Below are 21,982 nucleotides of genomic sequence, written 5' to 3' on the forward strand. Positions count from 1 at the left end.
GCCTGAAAGAAGGCAGAAAGCTGAAATCAGCTTGCTGCTGTATTACTGTATCACTAAGGAAGAAATGCTGCACAGGGGCAAGTCTTTTTTTCTTTTCCCTCATTGAGATTCTCCACCATTCTGTATTTTGCTATTGTGCTTATGACTTCATGTTGTCTTAACATATCTGCACAAGATTTTTATCACATTTGAATAGTTAATTCACTGTTCGCCTCATTATTCCTACCTTTTTACTATGTATAGTTTACAATCACTCATTTTACAAGTTAAATCTGGCAGCTATCCAAAAGTCTTTTAGACCTTAATCTTGAAATGATAGCATTGTAGAAAAGTTCCCTATCAAATGGTTAATTGCTTTTTAAAAAAACCAACTTGTTGTGTAGATGTATACATAAACACCACCCGCTTGTTCTTTTGCTTTTGGTCTAGTTATCAACTATGCTGATCTTGCTACTGGTGGGAGAATTTCAGGCCTGTTTCTTTCCATTCTGTAGCCCTTGGATGGGGGAAGTCCATTTTTTACTGCTTTCCTGGTGGTACTTTCTCTTCTTTTGCTGGGGGCTTGGTCATTCCACAGCCAGGTGTTGGAAATTTCCTGCCACTTTTGGACAGATGGACCAAAAATAGTAAATAGTAAGCCCTGAGTCATCTTGAAGTGTTCCAGATCTCCTCACATGTGGGAAAAGTAGGTGAGATAGTACCAGCAACCCTTTTTGTGTGCTCTTACACACAATGCAGGCGAGTCTGGGTGCAACAATCATAGTTACAATGGTTCATAATTAAGTCATCCTTCATTGTGAGCGTTTTGACTGCTCTCTCTCTTCCTCAGCTAATCCTACCATCGGTGAAACATGAGTGAGGTCTGCTTTGCTCTTCAGATGTTAGTTTTGCATAGGTTGTGTTCCAAGGAGGCTGAACTAAAGCAAATGTGTGCAGCGGGAGAGTAAGGGAAGCACAGCGTGAGGTATTTCTGGCAGTCTCAGATTTCTTTGCAGAGTGCTAGACAGTCACAAAATCACCTGCTATAGCACTGAGGGTGCACATCCAGAATGGAGTAGAGGAACTGGGAGAGACGTTCAGAATGTGATTCAGCATTGCTTTTCCCTGATCACGTAAATACGTTGCCTGTCTATGTTTCAATGTATGCCCTGGGTTTGAATAGTGGAATGCCTCAGAAAAATGTGATCTCTTTTTTCCAAATTTCAGTGAGTGTCTCCTTGTGCTGGAAATAGCTAGCCAAGGCTGAAGGGTCAGAGCCTTAACCTGGGTGACCATAGTACCTTGCAGCTGTAACTTTGTTCCACCTGGATTTGTTTTTGATCCTTGCTCTCTCTTCCCTTAGAGGGTGGGAGCTTCTGTCTAAATTCATAGACTGTGTCAGTTTTTTCCCCTCATATTTCTAAGGATTTTTTGCTCTATTTAAATGCTAAGGGTTATTTTCCCCTCCTTTGAAGATTTATTATCCTGTTTTTCATTTTCTGCTCTGAGTATGTGTTTGACACGTCTTTAGTTATTAGAATAGAAGCCTGACACTGTGGGAAACAGAAAATGTTTGCCCGCGTTAGGTTTCACATTATAAATGGATCTTGTTCTTTACCATGCAAACAGGCTCCTTGAATAATTTTACAGTATGCTGTTGAGAACTGTGGTAAGCCATTTACTAGTAAATCAGCATTTCTTACAGTGAACTCTGTTTTGTCAGCCATTACATCTAGGGAATAAAATGTAATAAAAATCAAAGTTACAGCTCATCTTCCTGAAAAATTTATACTGTTTTGAGCATAGGAACAAAGCATCTGGGATATTTTGGGCAGTGTCCAGTACTTAAAGCTTTGAGTTGCAATAGAGAACATGAAAACATCTGCCTTTGTGCTGCATTTTCAACGTTTCTTAGTTTTCCCTCTAGTTCGTGACTTTGGGGAAAAGCTCAGCTCCTGAAAGGAAATGCTGTATGAGGGATACCCAAAATATTGGAAGGGTTTTATTTGCTTCTCGTCTTGGCTTTCTGGGTGAAATCATATCTGATTTTCCAGCTCATCTTCACCAGTTAATAGGGGTAGCAGCTCACTTTATTTTTCTTTAAATTGTATTTATTTTATGGCAGTTTAAATGTACAAGGAAAGCACTTGTTACCAGCAAGAGTAAATATCAAGAAACTTGCCAACTTTTTTATTTCTATGGCAGTATTGCGGTCCTGTGGGGGTAAACCTTCCATGCATTGCTCAGAGCTGCTGATAATTTTAAGGCTTGTGTGGGAAGTAGCCAAGTGCGAAACCCTTGGAAGACCAAAATGGGGGCACTAACAGCAGGGTCTGTCAGAAGCAGAAAGATGCTGAAGTATTATCTCAAGTGTGTGGCTCTTTCTTTTTTGTTTTGTTTTAATTAAAAACAAGTGCTTTGAGAAGTCCTATGGTTTGAAACACTGTTGGATGCAAAGTACTTAAAATAACATCAGCTGCTGGCAACCCATTTTTCCACCAGGCATCCCCAGTTTCTCAGGTGCCTGACAAACTAATGTCATCCAAGCAGCACTTGTTAAATGGCATTTCTTAAGGTCATGGTATGGAACTGTGTATGAACACCCGGGAAGCAGTGCTATTCATTATAACAGAAATTTGCATGATTTTTAAGTTCTGATTTTTGCTGGCCAATTTACCTTTTTGTTTGAGTTTCTGGATCCACACAGGGGAGGACAGCCTTGCACACCTCCAAGGGTCATTGTTCCTAGACTTGCTGGGGGCAGCCAGAAGCTTGATTTTGGGTCTCAGTGTTCAGCACCTTGCCTCATCTTCTTTCAAGGAAGTGAAAGAAGAAAAGTGAGAAAAAGTGAGAAAATCACAGAAAAGTGAGTGGTTTTAAATGTTGAGAAAGGGTGGGTTTTGATTCAAACGAGTTTGTTTCATTCTGAAACATCCAGGCTTCCAGGCAGACCCCTGAGGTGTTTAGTCACTGCTTCAGCTTTCAAGGCTGGAATAGAATGGCAGGACAGAAATGCACGGTATCTACAGGTACAGTTATACTGAATGATTTTTCCTGTCTTCATCACACAGGTCCTATTTATTTGTTGGTTTTTTGTATAGAAGTAACTTTTTGCTTTCAATTAAAGGAACAACTAAGCTTATCAAACTTGGCTAGCTATTACAATCTTTTGAACACTGCTTGAAACAGGCTTTTTCAGAACTGTAAATTTGAATTTCTTTATTTTTTTATATCATTAAATAAGCTTTAAGTTTGGTACCTGGCTAGATATTACAGTCTGTGACAGCAGAAGATCAAATTTGAACGTTCACTCTGTGTTATGTTCTTAATGTCTGTCACCATCATGCCTTGGCAACATGGTCCTCCTGCTTGTGGCGGTGATTGCTTGCACACCACTGCCAGGTTTATGTCCCGTGTCAGGTTCATGCCTGCTCTGAGCCTTTTCACAAGTGACGAATCTTGTTTGTGATCTGAGCAGCTCAGGCAGGGATGGTACGGAGGCCATGACAGCACAAATTCAGTTCTTACCACAAAATACTGAGTTTGGGCTTCGAGTACAGCCAGGCTTCTTGTGAGCACCATGGACAGAAAAGACTCAAGTCAGAGGTTGCAACTTGCATGTGTTGCATGGACTCTGATTATCAGAAGATTGTCTGTGCCTGTTGTTTGTTAGTGATGCTTTATCTTTTTGCGTAAAGGCTTTGATAGGCTTTGTGTGGCTTTCTTTGGATGCCCAGTGTCTCCTGACACAGAGGAAAGTGCCCAATTTGAAATGCTGGAAATCAGATGTCTGAGCACCGCTTAAATGTGCGGGATGTACAAGATGCTTGATTCTAAGCTTTGGTTTGGTCTATTTCTACTGCAGTCTGTTACTAGAACAAAAACCCAAACAAATCACACCAAGATGGAGTTTATTGGTTCACTAAATGGACTTGGAAATGTTGACAAACGTATTTGCAGTGTCCTGGTATGATTGCCACGTTTCTCTGTTTGCAGTGTTTCTGTATTGCAGCCTCACCTAATCCAAAGCACAGCATGACTCCTTCCTAGGACTAGTCTCTTCTATCTTATCTCTCCCTACTCTTAAATCCCTTCAACCAGCTTTCAGTAAAAATAGCACATAAGTTTTATTACTTAATAAAAGTTTCATAATGGAGGCCTGGCTTATCTTCCCTACCTTCTGTCACTGACAAACTTGGATCAACAATTGCCAGCTGTTTGTCCAAAAAATATAGATTGAGCCATTCTAGACTGTACTCTCAGTAAGTTTACTCTATTCTTAATAATCCAACGAGAAGCTTTAAAAAAAAAAAGTATTGGAAACGATCTGAATACCACAAATTTAAAAAATAAATTTAAGATCACTGTGGCATCTAAAAATATTAAATGCATGTGACTTGTGCTATACTTAGTTTTTATTAGCTAGGTAAATTGAAGGTAGTAACTTTTGCTTTTTCAGCTGCAGAATTTGACAGTATTAACCTGCAATCTAATGGTTACTGTGTGGCACTTCTGTGGTTGTGTTGTAGATTTTTCAGGTTGCTGCAGTGTTAAGCTGATGCGTGCAAGCCATTTGAAATGCTCAAACTGAAGAAAGTTAGGGATTGGGTACTACATATGTGCTAATAGCATCCTGGACCAGGGTCATCAGCCCCAACTCCTGCTACAAATAAGGCCTCAGTGTGTCACATCCCACCTGGGCTGACTGCCACCCTTCCAGCAGTGATTCTGCTGCAGCTTTCACTGAGCAATTCAGTTGTTGACAGCTTCCAGGTTCCTTACAGGCTTCCCCCTATGTCAGTGTGCCTACTTTAAGAGTCCTCTGACTACCAACCTGTACATGTACTCGCTTTCCTGATACCTTTCCCTTTCATGTCACAGATGAAATCATACAGTTTCCAGCTCACACACTGCAATCTTTCCAAACTGCTGTCTGCAACAGACTGCAGAGTTTCCAGTCTGATGCTATCCACGCTGTTCTCTTTGGCCAAAGATGAAATAGTATGTTTGGGCATGTTAAAGCTGCAACACAGACTGGGCCTCCAAGATCTTTACAGCGTCCAGTCCCCTCAAACTTCTCATAGTACGTATTTTTCAATTTTGTACGAACACTTCGTAGTCCCTGCTTGGTCTTTTTTAGCTTCATCATCTTTTCTGCGAACTTCTACTGTCATTATGTGTTGCAAAGTGAGTGTTAGGAACTGGGATAGCGTGATAGCATGAGGTCTGCCCACTCTTCAGAGAAATAAACAATTCAAAACTTCTTAATGTGCAAGAAGGCCAAACATGCGTTATGTGAACTTGTTAAACACATTTATTGAGTTCTTGACAGTAACCAAACACAGTGAATGACCATTATAAACAAGAAAAAAGGCATTCCCTTTTACTTGGTCAGCTCCTGCTTTATCTGTAAAGAAAATATATTCTTTTCCGCTACCAATTTACAGGGTTGAATTTGTCTCAATAATGGACTGAACAGGGAAAATGGCAATTTGAAACTGAGATATTTCTTCTGCAATCTGCTTTTGAGCGTGGCCTGGCTCCTGTTAATGATGGACCATACAGCACAGTCAAAGTAATGCTGGCTTTAACTGCATTTGCGATTGCCATTAACTCACTTCACTTGGCTGCAAACAAATAAATGAATTTTTTTTAAAAAGAAAAAGAAAAACAAAGAAACTCACAAACAGTGCAGCCACAAATATTTAGAGGCTTATTTCAGAAAGAAAATAAACCAAAGCAAGTTTACTAAATTAATTTGTTAAACACATTTATTGAGTTGTTAAGAGTAACCAACACAACGTATGACCTGTTGTAAAACAAGAAACAGAAAATGGATCAATTCTGATTTTGGCAAATCCTACTACAGATATGTGACAAAGAGGGAAATATTTCAATTTCCTTTATATTCTGCAGTGATATATTTACAATACTTATCTCTCAAAGTCTGTCCCTTTTTAATTAAATGAACAGAAGGATCATAATCTAGAAATAAGTTTCCTCTACAGTCTTCTTGTTCTGTCTTGTCAGTATCCATTAATGATTGTGAAATAATGAGAGCTTTCCAAGGATTACTTGGCACACAGAACACAACTCCACTTTGATGCTGCACCGAGCCACCTTTTTTCTTTTTTCTTTTATTTTGAGGGAGAGGGGAAAGGAGGAAGAATTTCATATATACAAAGGCTGAAAAGTCTTTTTTTTTTGTGAAGCTAAATTAGTTCAGGAAAACTGTATCAAAATTGTAATCACATTTACTGTAATATTGTCTTTTTACTTTTTTTAAAATTACCACCGATCATATGAATGAATTTTTAGTTGAGTTTCCAACATGGCAGCTTTTTTCCTACAGCATGCTTCCACATGCTGCCGCGAACCCAAAGAGAGTGAGGTTGGGTGCATTCTAGATTATGTCAATTCACAGTAGTAGCATTCCACTGAGGTTATGGGTTCTGCCTGCTCTGTCTTACTTGAGGAGCCATTCATTTACTGAAAGAGAAACAAAAACAGTTATGCTTTAATAAACCCTACATATGAAACTGGCTAGATTTAATGCTCTTTTAGAAATTAAACAGATCCAGAAAAAGCCAGGAGACTTGTTTTCCTCCTTTTCTTGGAAAAGTGTTGCATCTGAATGACGGTTTCTCTGCAGCACTGCAACTCAGTCACCAGCTGTTCAGTTATTGGCAAAAAGGAACTTTCACACTGTTATTGAAGGTAATAGAAGTGTAAGTGCATAGGTTAAAAGATGTATAGGATACTCAGTTGAGAGCCCCCAGCTGTGGCAGCGTAAGGCCTTACCAGCAGGTGACTGAGTTAGTTCATTTGTTTAGTGTCCACTGTGTAATACAAAACTTTCCAATCTGGATGTGCATTATGGGGGTACACCTCCAAAGTGAAATTTATTCTTTTGTCTGTGATCAGTTGGCAGCAAGACTAGCTCATCCCCTGTTTTCTTTCCAAGTGGGTAACAGAACAAAATGCTCTTTGTAAGGTGAGAAGACTTTAAAATGAGGCTACAAAGCTGAAGGCCTGTCTCATCTGCTCTTGAAAAATACCATATGTCCCCAGCTGCTTTTTGTCATGGCTTTTCCTGGATGTTTCTGGGCAAATTTCCTCTTCAATGTCAAATATGCAATGTCTGACTCATACCGCTAGTCCCACAAGATCTGGACTTTCATTTGTGTTTATCTGTACTTTTTGTTACGCACTTGGATTTTGCAGTGTGAGCATAGAAAGGATTATTCTGGAGGTGGAACATACCTCTATACTGTAGTTTCTGTGCTCTATTGTTTGGGCAATCTTTTCCCTGTAAACTAAAGTTGATATTGGTTCGGATACATCGATTGTTGAGAGGCTGGACTGGTCTGAAATTGTCGCTCATGCTCAGAAATATCTGTGATGGCTGATTCTGGCTTAGCAGTCGTAAAGAATGCATCTATACAAAATACAAAACAAGGATTTTTAGTGCTGCTCTCTCCTGTAAGTAAACAACATACAACACTATTAAATCAGCTACTTAATAAATCCAAGTTAAACAGTTTCAGTGATTTGTAGTCAGAGGTGGGCTGAAAGAGTTAACTCAAAGTAAAACTTCCTTCTGCGGTCCTCTGTTTCTAAGCCCCATTTTAAACAGAAGTAGCTAGTTTTGTGTGGAGTAAATGAAAACGGTATGAGGTGTCCTTGGCTGAGCAGGAAACAAATGGAATAGAGTACTGGATGCTATCCATACTCTGCTATCCAGAGTGCTGGATGGCAGCAGCTGGTGCAGAGAAAATGAACTTGATGAATGACAAGAGAATTTCCTAGAAGTTCTGTAGCTATTATTGTAGCTTCCAGTTGAGAAGACACAGTTTTGGGTGATGATGCTCAAGAGCTGTGTATGGCCATACATCCGGTCAGGGTGGAAAGGGTAACTGACAGTCATGTTGCTGAGGTCCTGAAATTAATGATGTTAAAAAACAGATCCTCTCTCCGTTGACACAGGTGTATTTTGATAGTCTGGGATACCTAGACAGTTTTTCTAGTGGACTCTGGCTTTCTTTTGAGATGGTTTCACAGATCAGTATAGAGGGAATTACGGGATCACCCAGGATTTCCAGGTTGCCCAGCCGTGGTAAATGCAAACTACAAGCAGACAGCAATGGTTGTTGTACACATGGTGCACCTGTACCACAAGCATGTTCATTGGTTCAAGGCAAACCCTTTCATACTTTGTGTAGGAAACCAGGAAAAAAAATTAAATAATTCCCCCTGCAATTTGTTTTAAAAAAATTTTGGTTAAAAATATTAAATATATTTTCTATATCCATGTATAATTGGAATATTTAAGAGGTAGCAAGTTGATGCTTTCCTCTAGCTGGTAACTAAAAAAAATAAAATATGCTTACATGAAGAAATCCAGTAGCTTCATTTTACATACTGATAATCTTTAGCAGCTTGCAGGGAAAACTTGAGCTGTGAATTAGCTTTTCAGTCTGAGTACACAATGTAATTAGTAAGTATTCCATGAAATCAGTTTGCAGCACTAACGTTGGAGATGTAACTAACCAGTAAACCGTGACAAGGATCAAGTGTCATGAGGTTATACTCCAGAGATACTGGTGTAGGCTCCAGAAATACTGTTTTGTACAGTAATGTTGTAACTAAAAATGTTTCATGTAGGAAATTGTTCAGGTTCCCTGTTGGAAAAGTTCAGAATGCACAGCACGGGTCTGTCTTTGTTCAATCATGTTATTCTTCCAAATTACTCATTTAGAAAAGAAAGTGCTTTTTCTGCATCTAGACAGAACTGGGCAGAAAGAATATCACAACGATAAAACATCTCTTGGACTTCGTAAAGGCATCTTATTTACAGTGTTAATACTTTAAATCTAAATGTAACATGTAGTTCTTTTATTTTCCCTCACTTCACTTCTCAGGCCAGGTTTCATCTCCTGTGAGCTTGGGACACGCAGACTGTGGTTCAAGGGTTCCTTCAGGATTCTAGTATGTAAGAGAAACAGACTTTAGCTCAGCTCACCATTCTGCAGGCAACTCGTTGATGGAAGCTCCAGGGCAGAGTGCAATTGGTGCTGATTTGGTGGTTTTCTGATGTTAGGCCCTGGATTGTGAGCGAGTCATACAGAAATGCAGTCTTCATGGCTTTTCCACTAGTGTGTTTCCTCAGCAGCGTAATTTTGACTAAGAAATGAATTGTATTCCTTTTGCATAATTTATTTGTCCTCTTTCTGCTAGGGTCTTCAATTTGTCAATCTGGCTTTTCTGCAGATACTTACAATTTCTATCCTGCTGTCTTATTCTGTAGTAGGAAATAGTGGCTGAGTGATTTTTTCAAGACAGCCCCATGTATTGGATCTCTGTCACATCAACATGCTATTGACATGTGTAAACACAACTGACACTCATGATTTGGCTGTTTCTTTCTGACCTTCGAATGGTCCGGGTTACCCTTCATAATGTCAGTTATTTTTGTACAACACTGCTCTGTTTGTTTTAGAATCCCCATTCACAGAACTGTAACTTATCAGGTTGGTTCAAACTCTCACTGAAAGTAGGGCCCACCTCAAAGTGGGTGCTTGTACAGATATTCAGGTAGTTCTAAATAGTTAAGATTTTTATTTGCCAAAAGACTCTTCTTTGCTTTTGTAATCTGTAGAAGTTGCAAGCAGAGATCCATGCAGCAAAGGGTTGAATCTTATTTTATGTATAAAGGTATAGATACGTTTAAAATGTTCTTTGTACCTAGACTAGACCAAGTAATTTCTTACCTGCATCCTTGTTATGTAGACAGGTTTGTTCATTATTATCCAACTTGCTGTTTCATAGCAGGGTGGAATTGTCATTGACCCATCGTATGTAATGAAACTAGAGGTCTCTGGATAAAGTTCCTCAATATTAAGCCCCTGTAGTAAGTATGCATCATCTGGAGAATAAAGGGAGGAAAATAAAGATAAAACAATAGATTTGAGGGGGGAGGAAAAGGTATTTACAATTCTTACTTCAAAATATCATCATCAGTTTACTGATACATGAAACACATTCCTGAGTGCTCCAGCAGATTGGACAAGAATAAGTCCCATGAATTCTGTCATCCTGCTTGGGTTGGATTGTACTCTTAGATGCCCAGCACACCCTCTGTGGGAGTTTCACACAAGCATTCAGTGTAACTCTGAACCTCCTTTAGGAACTGGAGTTAAATCCTTCTCGAAGTTATTGATTTAGATGCAGCAGTCTTTGGAGAAGACTTACCATACTTTGGAGTGCTTTACAGTTTTTGTTCAGCAAGGCCCTGGGAAGGCCAGGAGTGTTAAAACTTCATTGCCTTTCTGCCACAGGAGGAAGTTGAGGTTAATGCATGAGAATAATGATGTTCAATGAAGTCCGGTTGCCTTTCATGTGCACGGTGGGGGGCGGATGCGGTGCTAGCTCATTCGGAATGCTAAAATCAGGGTGGAAGAGTATGCTGGAAAGCAGCTTACTAGGGGCCCTGCTTCTTTTATAAGCCACTCGGGGAATTAATGAGGTATCCCTCTGCAACAGAATTCACTCTGTGGGCATCTACCAAAATAAAACAAGATAGGGATTCATCTGTTAAATCATCAAAATTCCTCAGTCTCTTTTATGCTATGGACATTATTTCCCTTGTGTAATGCTGGCCTATAATATTTTTGGCAGTGCTATCAAAGTTGGATCTCAGATTTTCCTGCCAAATCTTCATCTGTAGGAGTTCCTTAATAGGAAATACTCGGGGAAAAAACACGTTTAACTTCTGGTATGCTACTGCTATTGTGCCTCTCAGAGAAAGCTGGGCTGGTTACAGGTAGTAATGCTGTGCAATCTCTGCATGCTTTCACTTGCATGTAGTGTTCAATATGGCTTATTTGCAGAATGAGCACTAAAATGTGGGCAAGGAAGGCTGCCTTTTTAGGCAGTTCCCCTTTCAAGACACAAGAGAAACTGGCACTGATTTTAATTGAAGACAAGGATGTAAAAATGAAATAGATTACTGCTTAAACTGAAGAGAAACGTTTCAAGTCCATGTTTTCAGTCAGTGTCAATAACTCGGGCATTCCTGCTGGATTCACTGGTATTCTTCATGTGCTAGTCACTGTAGATTTAAACAGTTTTTATTTTTCATTAAAAAAAAAAGCTGATAAACAATTCCTTGGCTATTGGGAAAAGAAGATTGTAAATGGAAGCAAGGAAAGAAATATGGATGATCAAGGAAGCTTGTAAGAATGAAGAAATAAAATAGAAATTTAACTGGAATTTAACATATAGCTGAAGGACAAAGCTTAGATGAGCAAAATGCTTGTCTCAAACTATCTAATGGAGGAACAAAAAGGACTCTACTGCATTGGGCAAAAGAAAAATCCAAGTACAGAGGCAAAACAAATGTGACTTTTTTTTTTTGACATAGTGTGGTTGACATGCTGCAGCCTTCCAGGGTATAAGTATTAGTGACTACAGCATCAGTTCAAGTGTCAAGGTGAGAGTGTAGTATTTGCATCATGTTGGCCAGTGCCTTACAGCTATTTTTGTATTTAAAATGCATTTGTTATTTTAGGAAAGATAGTCTAGGCATGTCCTTTCAAGTTTATTAGCAGTACAGCCCTCTGCCACCTTCCTGCGCTTCAAGGTAGTTGCCATGCCATATAGCTGGATGCCCAAGTAAAGTGGAAAGTACTGGCAGTGTCTTACAGGTCACTGGCACCTTTGTTAACGTGCTTAGCCTTTACTGGTCCATGGCCTTGGTTATCAAGTCTGGTTTTAAACTCTAAATTTTCCAGATGGAAGTACAAAACTATTGCTATGGTACTGCAGAGCCAAAATGCTGTTACATTTTAACAGCTAGAGATGACTGAATACACCTGTGTCCTGTGTCCTATTCATTAAAAACATTATTTGCACTGCAGCAGTAATTTTTCTAGAATTACATGAGAATGAATGCATTTTTTCAAGCCAGTGCCTGTTTTCAATGAGTCATCATGCTGCTTTCCCTTCTGCACACGAACATCCTGTTCATTATTTATGAGCCACGGAGACTGGTGTGTTAACTCCAAATGGCACGGAGTCAGTCTGAATAGATAGTTTCAAACTCTAAGAACCAAATCTGCTTTGTCATATCTGTATTGACTTCAGTTGGACTAAAATGATTTAAGTAAGGTACAATTTGCCCTGAAATATTTACATGGGGATGGAAAGCTAACTAAAGATTAATGCAGATTGATGATATGTATTTTTGGTGCATGTTATGTTCTAGTGGACTAATTTGCATTCAGAAAAGCGTGCAGATTATTAGCAATAGGTCTACTTACCAAAAGCAAGGTACAGAAGCAGATTTACTGCTGGCATTAGTGCAGGTAATCATGGGGATTTTGGAGTTGCCTTGCAGAGCATTAATGGAAAATGTAATTGAGTATTTTGATGGGGGCTTTTAACTTTTGCCTGTAGATTTAGTGTGTTTAGTCATTCTCAGAATATCATAGCACTCCGGAGTGGAATATGGTAGGTAACAGCATGGGAGCAGTGTGGGGCATGGTGGTCCCGCTCATTCAGGCAAGTCCAATGTATGCCAGTGCTCTGAAGATGAGGAGAGGTGGTTGTCTCTGCCTTACTGATTTTTGGATCAGCTGCTAGGTTACCTTGCTTGCGTGCTGAGGACCTGCAAAATGTACTGCGCTCCTTGTGTTAGCCATCTTCCCCACCAGCTTCCTGCAGTGGAGCTGCATCAAATCTGATTAATTGCCTCTGTGTTCACTTGGAGTGTGTTTAAGGAGATTCAGTGGATTATACTAGGTGTCAAAATCCATCAGGCATAATTAAAGGAAAACTGAAGGAGAAAGTATCACTTAAGGAAAAAGGAAAATGGATGTGAATGAAATGAGTTTGGCTAAGTAGAAGTGGTACTCATTCATCCCTGTATGTGGGTTATATTCCCAGTGAAAGACAGAAAACTCCATGGGAATGGCTCGAGAAGTTTACAGAACAAACATTTGGTTATCGCTTTTCACATGAAGAGCTCTGCTCTTTTCCTTTCCCAACAACTTAATAAAAAAAATCCTGTACTGGAACTGAAGCAGAACTTGGGGGGTTGTATTAATACTAGGCTGCAACACTTCAGTGTGTTGTCTTTTTTGATGATATTTCCTGCAAGTTTGTGTTCAAGATGGTTGAAAACAGCGGGTGATAGCTTGCCAGTAATAAACTTCCTTTACTAAACCTGCTCAGCCTTTACTAGATTCTCAGCATCATTCCTCTCCACAGCCCGCACTGTTTATCTTGATCTGCTTGTGCCTTGGGGTGATTCCTGAACTCATGAACTCTTCTTTATACAAACTACATTTCATTAGATTTCAGTTTCATTTATATAAAGGCCTCTGACAACTTTCTTAGCAAATAATAGAAATCCTCTTTTATCCTTAGATTTGTAACAGGTGTGTGGCGTTTGCTTTCATAGCAAAAACGTGTGTTCTCTTTAAAACACCAGTACTTCTGGGGTTTCTCTCATTCAGCTAATATATTCCCTATTTGATTTCTAAGTTCATACGATAATTCAAAATGGGACACTAAATAGAATAAAGGGTAAGGTATGTAGAGATCCTCAGTTATTTAACTCTGCATCAGAGTCTCTCCATTTACCAGCCTGCACAAGTCGCGCAGACCCAGGCTGAGAGTAGCAGCGACTCCCTTGAATGCCCAAGGTTGGTCTCCTGGGGACTGGTTTGAGACAGCCGAGCTTTTACTGCTTGTGACAGGAACTGCAGGAGCTCAGTCCTTCTGGCAACCTGCTGAAACGTGAACCTTGAGAAATTAGGAGTCATATCTCCAGATATCTGGATCTTAAGCTTTTTCAGAATAATCTGTTAAAATTGGAATACTGTTCGCTTGTTATCTATAAAATAGCTCAAGATTAAATTTGAGGAAATTCAAAATTTTAGAGCTCTTCTGCCTAGCTGGGTATGTGTGAGTATTTTGATGGAGAATGATAAGCCCAAATTTCAATGCAGAGTTGGGGGAAGATAAATTGTTACTACTTTTTAGTGGTAAGCAAACACTGGGCATAGCTGTTCTGAAAGAAAGGTAACTTATCCCCTCCAATATCACACTTGAAGTAGAATATTAAAGCAGGTTTTCTTTAGAGAGACTCATATAGCTGCTGAGCAAAGTCTGTTTGAAAGAATCCTTGTTTCAACTACTTCAAAGTGGTGTGATTACAGAATAAAATAAGCATTTGAAACCTGCTTAAAAGTTCCTTGGGGTCCACTTTACCTCACTGTAACCATTAATTATCTGAGAATAGAAATTCCCCTTTCAATCTACATTGCCCATGGAAATTTCATGCAGGATAGATCCTCATTTTTTGCTGTTATGTTAAAAGAAAAAAAAATCAGCAAAAACCACGCAAGTTTAGTTATGTTATTAACTATCCTGACTCCAAAACTATTCTCTGCTTATCATTTTCTCCACACCCTTACTGAGCCTAATGAGTATTGCCTTCAGGAGTGCACCCCTAAAACACAACCTAAAAACCTCCAGCTGCTAAAAGCAGAACAGAGAAATCCATGCGCTGTAAGAAGTAAAATTAGTTTTCAGCAATGATGCTATAATCCATCACACAAGACAACTGCAAAATTACTTTTGATAACACTCTCACATTCCCAATTTGCACTAAAAAGTTCCCGGTCAATACTTGTTACTACAGTAAGTAACCCAGTGCTCTGCAGAATGGGGTGTCTGTTGTATCCACCAAAGTTTTCAATTTAAGACACGCCTGTTAGTGATAAGTGGTTAGGAATTAGAGCAGTTCCAGTACACTTCGATTTAGCAATCTGTTATGCATTCATCTCAATATGAAATTTAGCAAACCAAAATTGTGTGATTGGAATTGCATTTTCTTTTAGAGAGACAAAACAACCAAGGAAAGCTGTTAGGATGCAGTCAGTCCCACAGTGAAGGTGTGTCCGCTTACAAATGCGGTGCAAAAAGAAAATACTTTGCAGTGGGAGAGATGTGCTTGCCTGCTCGTGGGGATGGTGGTTGCACACTCATTCATGCAGCAAAGCAAAGGTGCTGCTGGTTCCTTCCAGCCCTGTGGTGTGTCATATCCATGCCTGTGGCCTCTCCTCTGCTCTGAACCACCATAAGTTGTCCAGTCTTTGTTCTGCAGGCTGGCTCTTGGAGCACACGTGGCCCAGGAGCACAAGAAAAGCTGTGGTGACCACGTAGATGCGTGAGATGGGGTTGCTGTGATGGGAAATATGAGGAAGGAGTCTTCTCTTGCTCAGTGTGTAAGACCTGGCAGGTCTCTGTGTGTGCACATGGGGAAAATAGCTTTTTCAGAGGTTCACTGTCAGATCTTCTGGCTGGTCCACAGAAAAAAGCTGGGAATACATAATTAGGGAGTGTAAGAGCCTGAAAAAGCACTTACAGCCTTAACCATGGTTTTTCCTGTCCCTCCCTGCAGCAGTGCTGTCAAGCAAGAAGCTCTTACAGAACAGTATTGTGGTGTTTTTGTAAGGAATCAAGACTGGCGGTCTAAAATCTGGGCTAATCTCCTGCTGCTTCTATGCAGAGAAGAAAACACTTCACGCAGCTACAACAATCTGGAAAAAACGTTCTCAGGAGAATCTGTCAATCACATTCCTTCCTGTAGGTATTGTGGAGAAAAGAGTTTTATCACAATAGCAGCCTCTTATTTTCACAAAGATGTACCAAGGTTTGTTAAGTGGAAGATGAAATTAGATAAAATTAAATGGGAAGAAATGTGTGTTTATAGTAGAGGGTGTGGAACTTCAGAGTGGAGTTGGATTTGCTCCGTTCCTCAAGTTCTGCATCATGAGGCAAGATTCGGTCTTTCTACTGTTCTTTTGCTCAGGAATTAGTGGAGAAAATTCTGTGTTTTCACTTTACGTAGGTCTCTAATGCATAATTTTTTCTTTATGTAAACATTGTGGGATTGTAATCTTAGCTTTGCAGGGAGAGGAAAAGATAGAGTCCAGGCAAAGAAACCCAGCTGCATACTTGAGGGAAGTGTACAGAAACCTATCCAAACATTTCTATCATACCGAGTTCAGGGACTTTGTGGAAATTAAATGGCCTTTTTTGAGTTCTCTGGAGGTTCAGATATGAAGATGTAAACTGCGTATAGACTGATAGAGCTGGGAACTAAATCCTGCCATCCTGACATCCGGTCTAATTCTAGTTATGAACAACTCTGTCCTACTCTTTGTAGATATGGCAGACTTACATAATATTTTTATTTGCTTATTTTGCTGTGTACTTTTACTGTATCATTTAGCTTATTAACTTAATGGCTGCTTGGAATTCAAGTGAATATTTGACAAAGGGAATAAGGTTTTCAGGAGAAAAGGTTTAATTTGTTCCGTTGAGATCTATGTATTTTTCATGACTTTCTCTAAATTACCCTAATTTTCACTGACATTTAAGCTCCAGTTTTCCACATTTAATATACTAACATGGAATTATTGAGCATTATCAGTTGAAGGCTTTCTAAATGTGAATACAACAAATATATATGCTATGTTGATGACCTCTTTATATATCCATTATATGCAGCAATAGTTAAATAGAGATGACATTTTTCTGAACAAAATGAAAGCATTAATGAGTATTAAATCCACAGTTGCATGTTAAAATAGGTAATGATGCAGCATCTTGACATAATTTGATTTGAAATAATCCATGTTGCTCTTCATGTTACTTCTGCTGCTAACAGTAAGCAGTTTCTCCTGAGTATTCTGTGAGTGTAGTGTGTATATATATTTAAATTTAATTTCGTTACTTTATTGCTTGTTCAAACATAAAATAGGCTTTGAAGTTCAAAATTCACTCCATGAACTTACGATTTGCTTAGATTTCTTCAAGTTCACAAGTTTATCACAGAGTCACTGGTGATAAAAGCTTTGTGACTTTTTCCTGTAACGAAGCGTCTCTTACTTCAGTGGATCACTAAATACGTTATTTGATACTAAAAGCATATAGCTGTTAGCCAACGTAAATGAAAAGACTTACTTTTATACGTTATTCTTGTTATAGTGTCTCTGTTAAGCATACGATTTAGAAATGGATTTGATGATTCAGATACCTGTAGAAGAGAAAAATGTACAGTGTCAAAACCTTCAGAGAAACATGCCTTTTCTGCAAATGTAGCTGTGCTTCGTCCCCTTCTTCCATCCCAGGACCCCAGTCTACTAGGAGATGCTTACTTTTAATTATATAATTCATCTCATGCTTCATAAAGGAATACCAAACTTGTGGAGTCAGTAACTTTAGTCAGAGCCACTAAACTGTTATGAATGATGTTTATGATACTAGTTTTTTCTTTCTTTCTTTAAATGTTATCCCTTATCCCTTTTCATTTTCCTTATGTTACTTTGTAAGGGCTTTTGAGCAGGGATTGTGTGTTCAGTTCCTAGGGTGATGCTGTCTCTGTATTCTAGATCGGAGCCCCCAGGCAGGCACTGCAGTAATGTAACGAGGAGTCCAGGTCCTAGATTTGCAGTTTGTGGGAAAAGTACATCGCCTACTGTAGGTGTTGATAACACTAAATACTTACTTTCATAAATATGGAAACTACCACCAACCCATTAGGACTCTTTGCAGCTTCTGTGACATTTGTGTACAGCTCATGGTTGTAGTGGATTAGCTGAACCTAGAAAACAGAGGAGGGAAATATTACAATTAAACAGTAGTAAATTATTCCGTATGCTGTTTGCAAATACTTTATGTACACCACTTGGTTTGTATTAGGATCGTATCTTTGTTCAGGATATTTTGTAACAGTGCAATTTTTCAGAGATTTGCAGCATGCATGATTTTAATAATTTCAGTTACCATCTGGCTTCAACTGGCACAGCACCAACATGTTTTCTTCCAAATTGCCAGTAAGTGAATTTACCCACATCAAGTTATGAATTGCACTGCAGGGGTTGACATCATTTCCCTATTGCAACAGCACTTGCCACAGGCATCAAGTAATCCATACTTTTCAGCCTCAAGCCAAACACAGGGGAGTCAGGGGTTGATATATTTGTAGAAACATATGGGATGCAGGGTTGGAACTGTTTAAAGCGGTACTTGCAGAATTCAAAATACTAATATTCATTGGCTCCAGATTTTACACACTTGGTTACAAAAGCTCCTACAGTTAGGTGCTTACTGTATTATTGTTAACCAGGTTCTCCTTAGCTCCTACAGCTTCCCTTCTGCTTGCTAGTTTTATAATTTGCTGGAACTCATCAGAACGTGTATTTTAATTTATGAAGGTATAGTTCATCTCTCTCTCGGAGTAGAAATACATTACCCAGAACAATGCTATTTTCATTTTTTCTGAGACCACTGGAAATAGTTACAGTTTACATTGCAATTAGTAGCTTTTTTTTTTTGAGATGAACAATTTTAATGAACTCATGTGAGGCAGATAAATACTTCTAAGAAATTGGAAGACTATTTAGCTTTCCTAAGCCTGCAGATACGTTATCTAGTTTTCAGATGTCCATTAGAAAAGAAAGGTCATTGTTCTGTTCATTCAGAATTGCAGCAGCCTGATGCACGTATTTAAAAATCAGGTGCATTTTCCATCTACTGGTGTAAACCTAAAGTTGGTCCAATGAAATCTGTAGACTCAATTTGATTTATATTTGGTAGTCATTTTAACTAAATAAATGGCCAAAGACTAATGCTTGCAGCAAAGGAATTTTTTCATATAGGGCTTTCCATGTTTGTAATGAGGAAGAAACTCCTTCCTCCATCCAACCAAACAACAACAAAAAAACACCACAAAACCTAAACCCACTGAAATGTTATCTAGTGACAGCACTGGTGATTTTGCCTCTTGGATGAATGTGATATCTGGAGCATCACTACTGTAAAGCAAAATACAACTGCAATGAGTTCTCTACAAGAATGACTTCCCTATATAATCTGCAATGTACATTCAAATAACAAAGACAAAGCCTTGCTATCTGGATATGTTCACCATCGTGTATGCTAGCAGCGATCAGAATGATAACAGCATCCCAAATTATTTGTAACCTACACCATTATCATCTCAGTCTATGACAAGTTGAGAAAAAAAAATGATGCCTGCGAACTCTGGGAGTATTCAGACAGTTCTACTTCCTACGCTCTGCCCTGACTGTAAAATGTATTTTTCATATGTCATATGCAAGTTACTCAGAATAAGATCTTATAGGAAGGATTTCCTAATGTAAAAATCCCCCGAGCCTTGTTTGCCCCCTGTCCCAATCCCTCAATAATGCAGTTTTAGTGCTTGGGCACTGATGCAAAATGAGCAGTGGAAATTCTGAAAGAAAAGAGAATATTTGTATTAATAAGATCAGATCTTTGTCACATAGCTTTATTATTTACAACTAGTGGCTCACAGACAAAAAAAATAAAATAAGGTAAGGGTCGAGATTACTGCTAGCATGTATTAATTTTGGTTATTTCTGTCCTTGTTGGATTGGGAACTGTTGGTTGACCTTTTTACAAATCACACGGTAGGCATTTTTTAAGGCAAACAAACCAAAATGGACCAAAAAGTAAAAATGTCAAAGTAGCCAATGAAGTCATTACTAAATTCTGACAGCTAGGAAGCAGGACGAATGCAGTAAGTTTTCTAAAGGTCTTGTGAAGAATTACAGCATTTACTGTACACCACAGAGACATTGCAGACACTCTTGTGAATTACTGGGGAAATAAGGGATGAAGTCTGCTTTAGACTTGAATTGCTTCTGTACAAAGTTCCAGAATAACAATGGATTAGATAAACCAAGCTTATCTAATAAACCGAAATGTTTAGTGCAGGAATGGGTAAAAGGAAGGACCACATTCTTCTTCTACCCTTAGAAGCCCTGAGTCGATGTCAAGCTCTCATTTTTACTGATGGGACTTATGGAAATACAATTCCTAGCGTATATATGCCACATACAAGATACGTGTCTCAGACCCACGGCAAGGACTCTAACACGTGGTGCAGTTCTAGGAGGATGTGTGGCGCTGCAATCAGCGGTACGGGGTGCAGCAGTGCCCTGGCTCCAGTGGAGACCTCTCTCAACATCAGCAAGACACCGCTCAGTCTGTGCAAAGCTGGCATGCAGGCTGCAGGCAGTCCATAGCTGGTTGTGGGAATGAGTTAACACACTTGTAACAATTAGAAATTTATAGTAGTTATTTCCTTTGCAGATCCCACAGTGATCTCTCCACTGTATGCTGCACTGTCTTTACAAGGAAAATACTTGTCAGAGAACTTTGTCATTCTTTACTAGTGCTGCAAGTGGTTTTCATATCAATTTTTCCATTCCTGCGGGTCTGTATGTGTCTGCCCCACTCCACCTCTCCTTATCACACCTCAGATAGGTTCTGAACAGTTTTGGAGAGTGTTTTTGAGAAACCTGATTTCACTACAGTTTGAGATTGTCTCCCCTCACTAAGCATTGTTGTTTCTCAAAGCAGCTAGTGCTGAATGAAGACTTCTTTTCTTCTGAGAACTGTCACATGCTTTATGTTAGTTGTATCCTTTCTCCCTGCACCTGAATCAATTTTAAAGCTGTTTCCATGGCACCGTGGTTAAGCTCGTTAGTTTTTTTAATTAAAAAAAAAAGAGTGAAACAAGATTGCTGATGCAAGGAGACAATTTTCAAAGTTTCTCACATGGAGGAACAGGCTACTTTAAAAAGGTACAAATGAATGAAAGTATCTTAGATATAGAATACTATATGCAGGATTAAAATATAATTCCCTATTAAATTCTTTCATTCCAGAATAATTTCTTCTAAACTGCCTGAAATACCTGTAATCCTGCAGTCTGCATTAAATATTACTAGCTTTTTCTATGAAGGTGAAACCACACAACTAAAATTGGTTGTATGTGAAAATCTCCCTTTTCCAAATGATGACATTGTATTAAAAACAAAACACAACTAGAGCGAACTTGCAATACTAAAAGTCCCCTTTGGTTCTGCCTTGAGTTTCAAGGCTCAAACACAATAAAAAATCTTGTTATAAGCTATTGATTTTCTTTGGAAGATTCCCCCTTTAAGATTAATTTGCCACAGAACAACTTATAGCTCTTTGTTTTCCTCAAGCAATAGAAGTTCTATTTTTCAGGGAGTAGAGAATTAAGATTAATTACTCTCATTTTAGCCGATGAAAATCCACAATGTGCCCTTGTTCCATCACCCAAAAATGTGCACTGGACCAGGAGCAGACGCAGCACTTTTTTAGACAGCTGATATTGGCGGTGCTGGGAATGTTAGCAGGAGCTGGCTACAGTACGGTAGGGTTAATTACTGAGTGTGCACTCCTCTGCCCCGTGGGCGGCGTCTCGGGCAAAATAACAGAGGCTGATTCTATGGTTTATGCTCTGGCTGCTGTGGGGAAAAACCTACCTTCCTTTCTCAACATACATGTATGTGTTTGGAAGGGTAATAACCTCTTCTTTGCCTGTGCTTTACTGAAGATTAGCCCTGCACTCATAGTACTCATATTGTCTGCATGGTACTAGTTTTCCTCTGCAATGCATTTAGGTTTTTTGATCCTTCACCCAGGTGAAATGTGCATCTTGGGGCCAAGCTAGCAGCAGGATGTCTTCCCTGTGGCATTTGGCCAAGGCTCTGTGGCTAAGCAGAAGGAGGCAGTTTGCTGCGGTGATGATTGTGCGTGCTAAAGATTCCAGGGGTTCTTTTCAGCAATCTTTTGGCAATTTTTCTAACTTGAGCAAAAACCTGTGTGAATTACAGAACTCTGTTCTAGGATGCACGTGTAACGCTTTTATAAACGTCACATCACTGCAAGATGCTCTGCTGCAGTGAGGTATGGAGAAATATGAATTTAGGATATTACAGTATCACATTTTTTGGAAAGTCCTGTTAGGAGTAACAGAAATAGCCTTTTTTCTCTCCTGGAAATGTTATAATTGAGTGCATAAACATTTTGATTGATAAATGACAAGGGTTCTAAACCGGGAAGTGAATGG

The 21,982-nt window shown here is 39.2% G+C and overlaps 1 protein-coding gene across 6 annotated transcripts in view; it reads right to left on the reverse strand.

The window, feature by feature from the left end:
* Positions 1-5,335: 5,335 nt before the first annotated feature.
* CA10 (carbonic anhydrase 10) overlaps positions 5,336-21,982 on the reverse strand; it is a 202,178-nt gene continuing 185,531 nt past the window's right edge. For all 6 annotated transcript variants that reach the window (XM_050714394.1, XM_035558913.2, XM_035558909.2 and 3 more), the window contains 5 exons: positions 17,561-17,656; positions 17,017-17,089; positions 9,750-9,904; positions 7,243-7,417; positions 5,336-6,468 (listed from right to left, as the gene is read on the reverse strand). In XM_050714394.1, coding sequence (XP_050570351.1) covers positions 6,446-6,468; positions 7,243-7,417; positions 9,750-9,904; positions 17,017-17,089; positions 17,561-17,656 — 522 coding nt within the window. In that variant the 3' untranslated portion in view covers positions 5,336-6,445. The remainder of the gene's footprint in view (positions 6,469-7,242; positions 7,418-9,749; positions 9,905-17,016; positions 17,090-17,560; positions 17,657-21,982) is intronic.

This window comes from Cygnus atratus, chromosome 18, assembly GCF_013377495.2.
Source record: "Cygnus atratus isolate AKBS03 ecotype Queensland, Australia chromosome 18, CAtr_DNAZoo_HiC_assembly, whole genome shotgun sequence".
Lineage (NCBI taxonomy): Eukaryota > Metazoa > Chordata > Aves > Anseriformes > Anatidae > Cygnus > Cygnus atratus.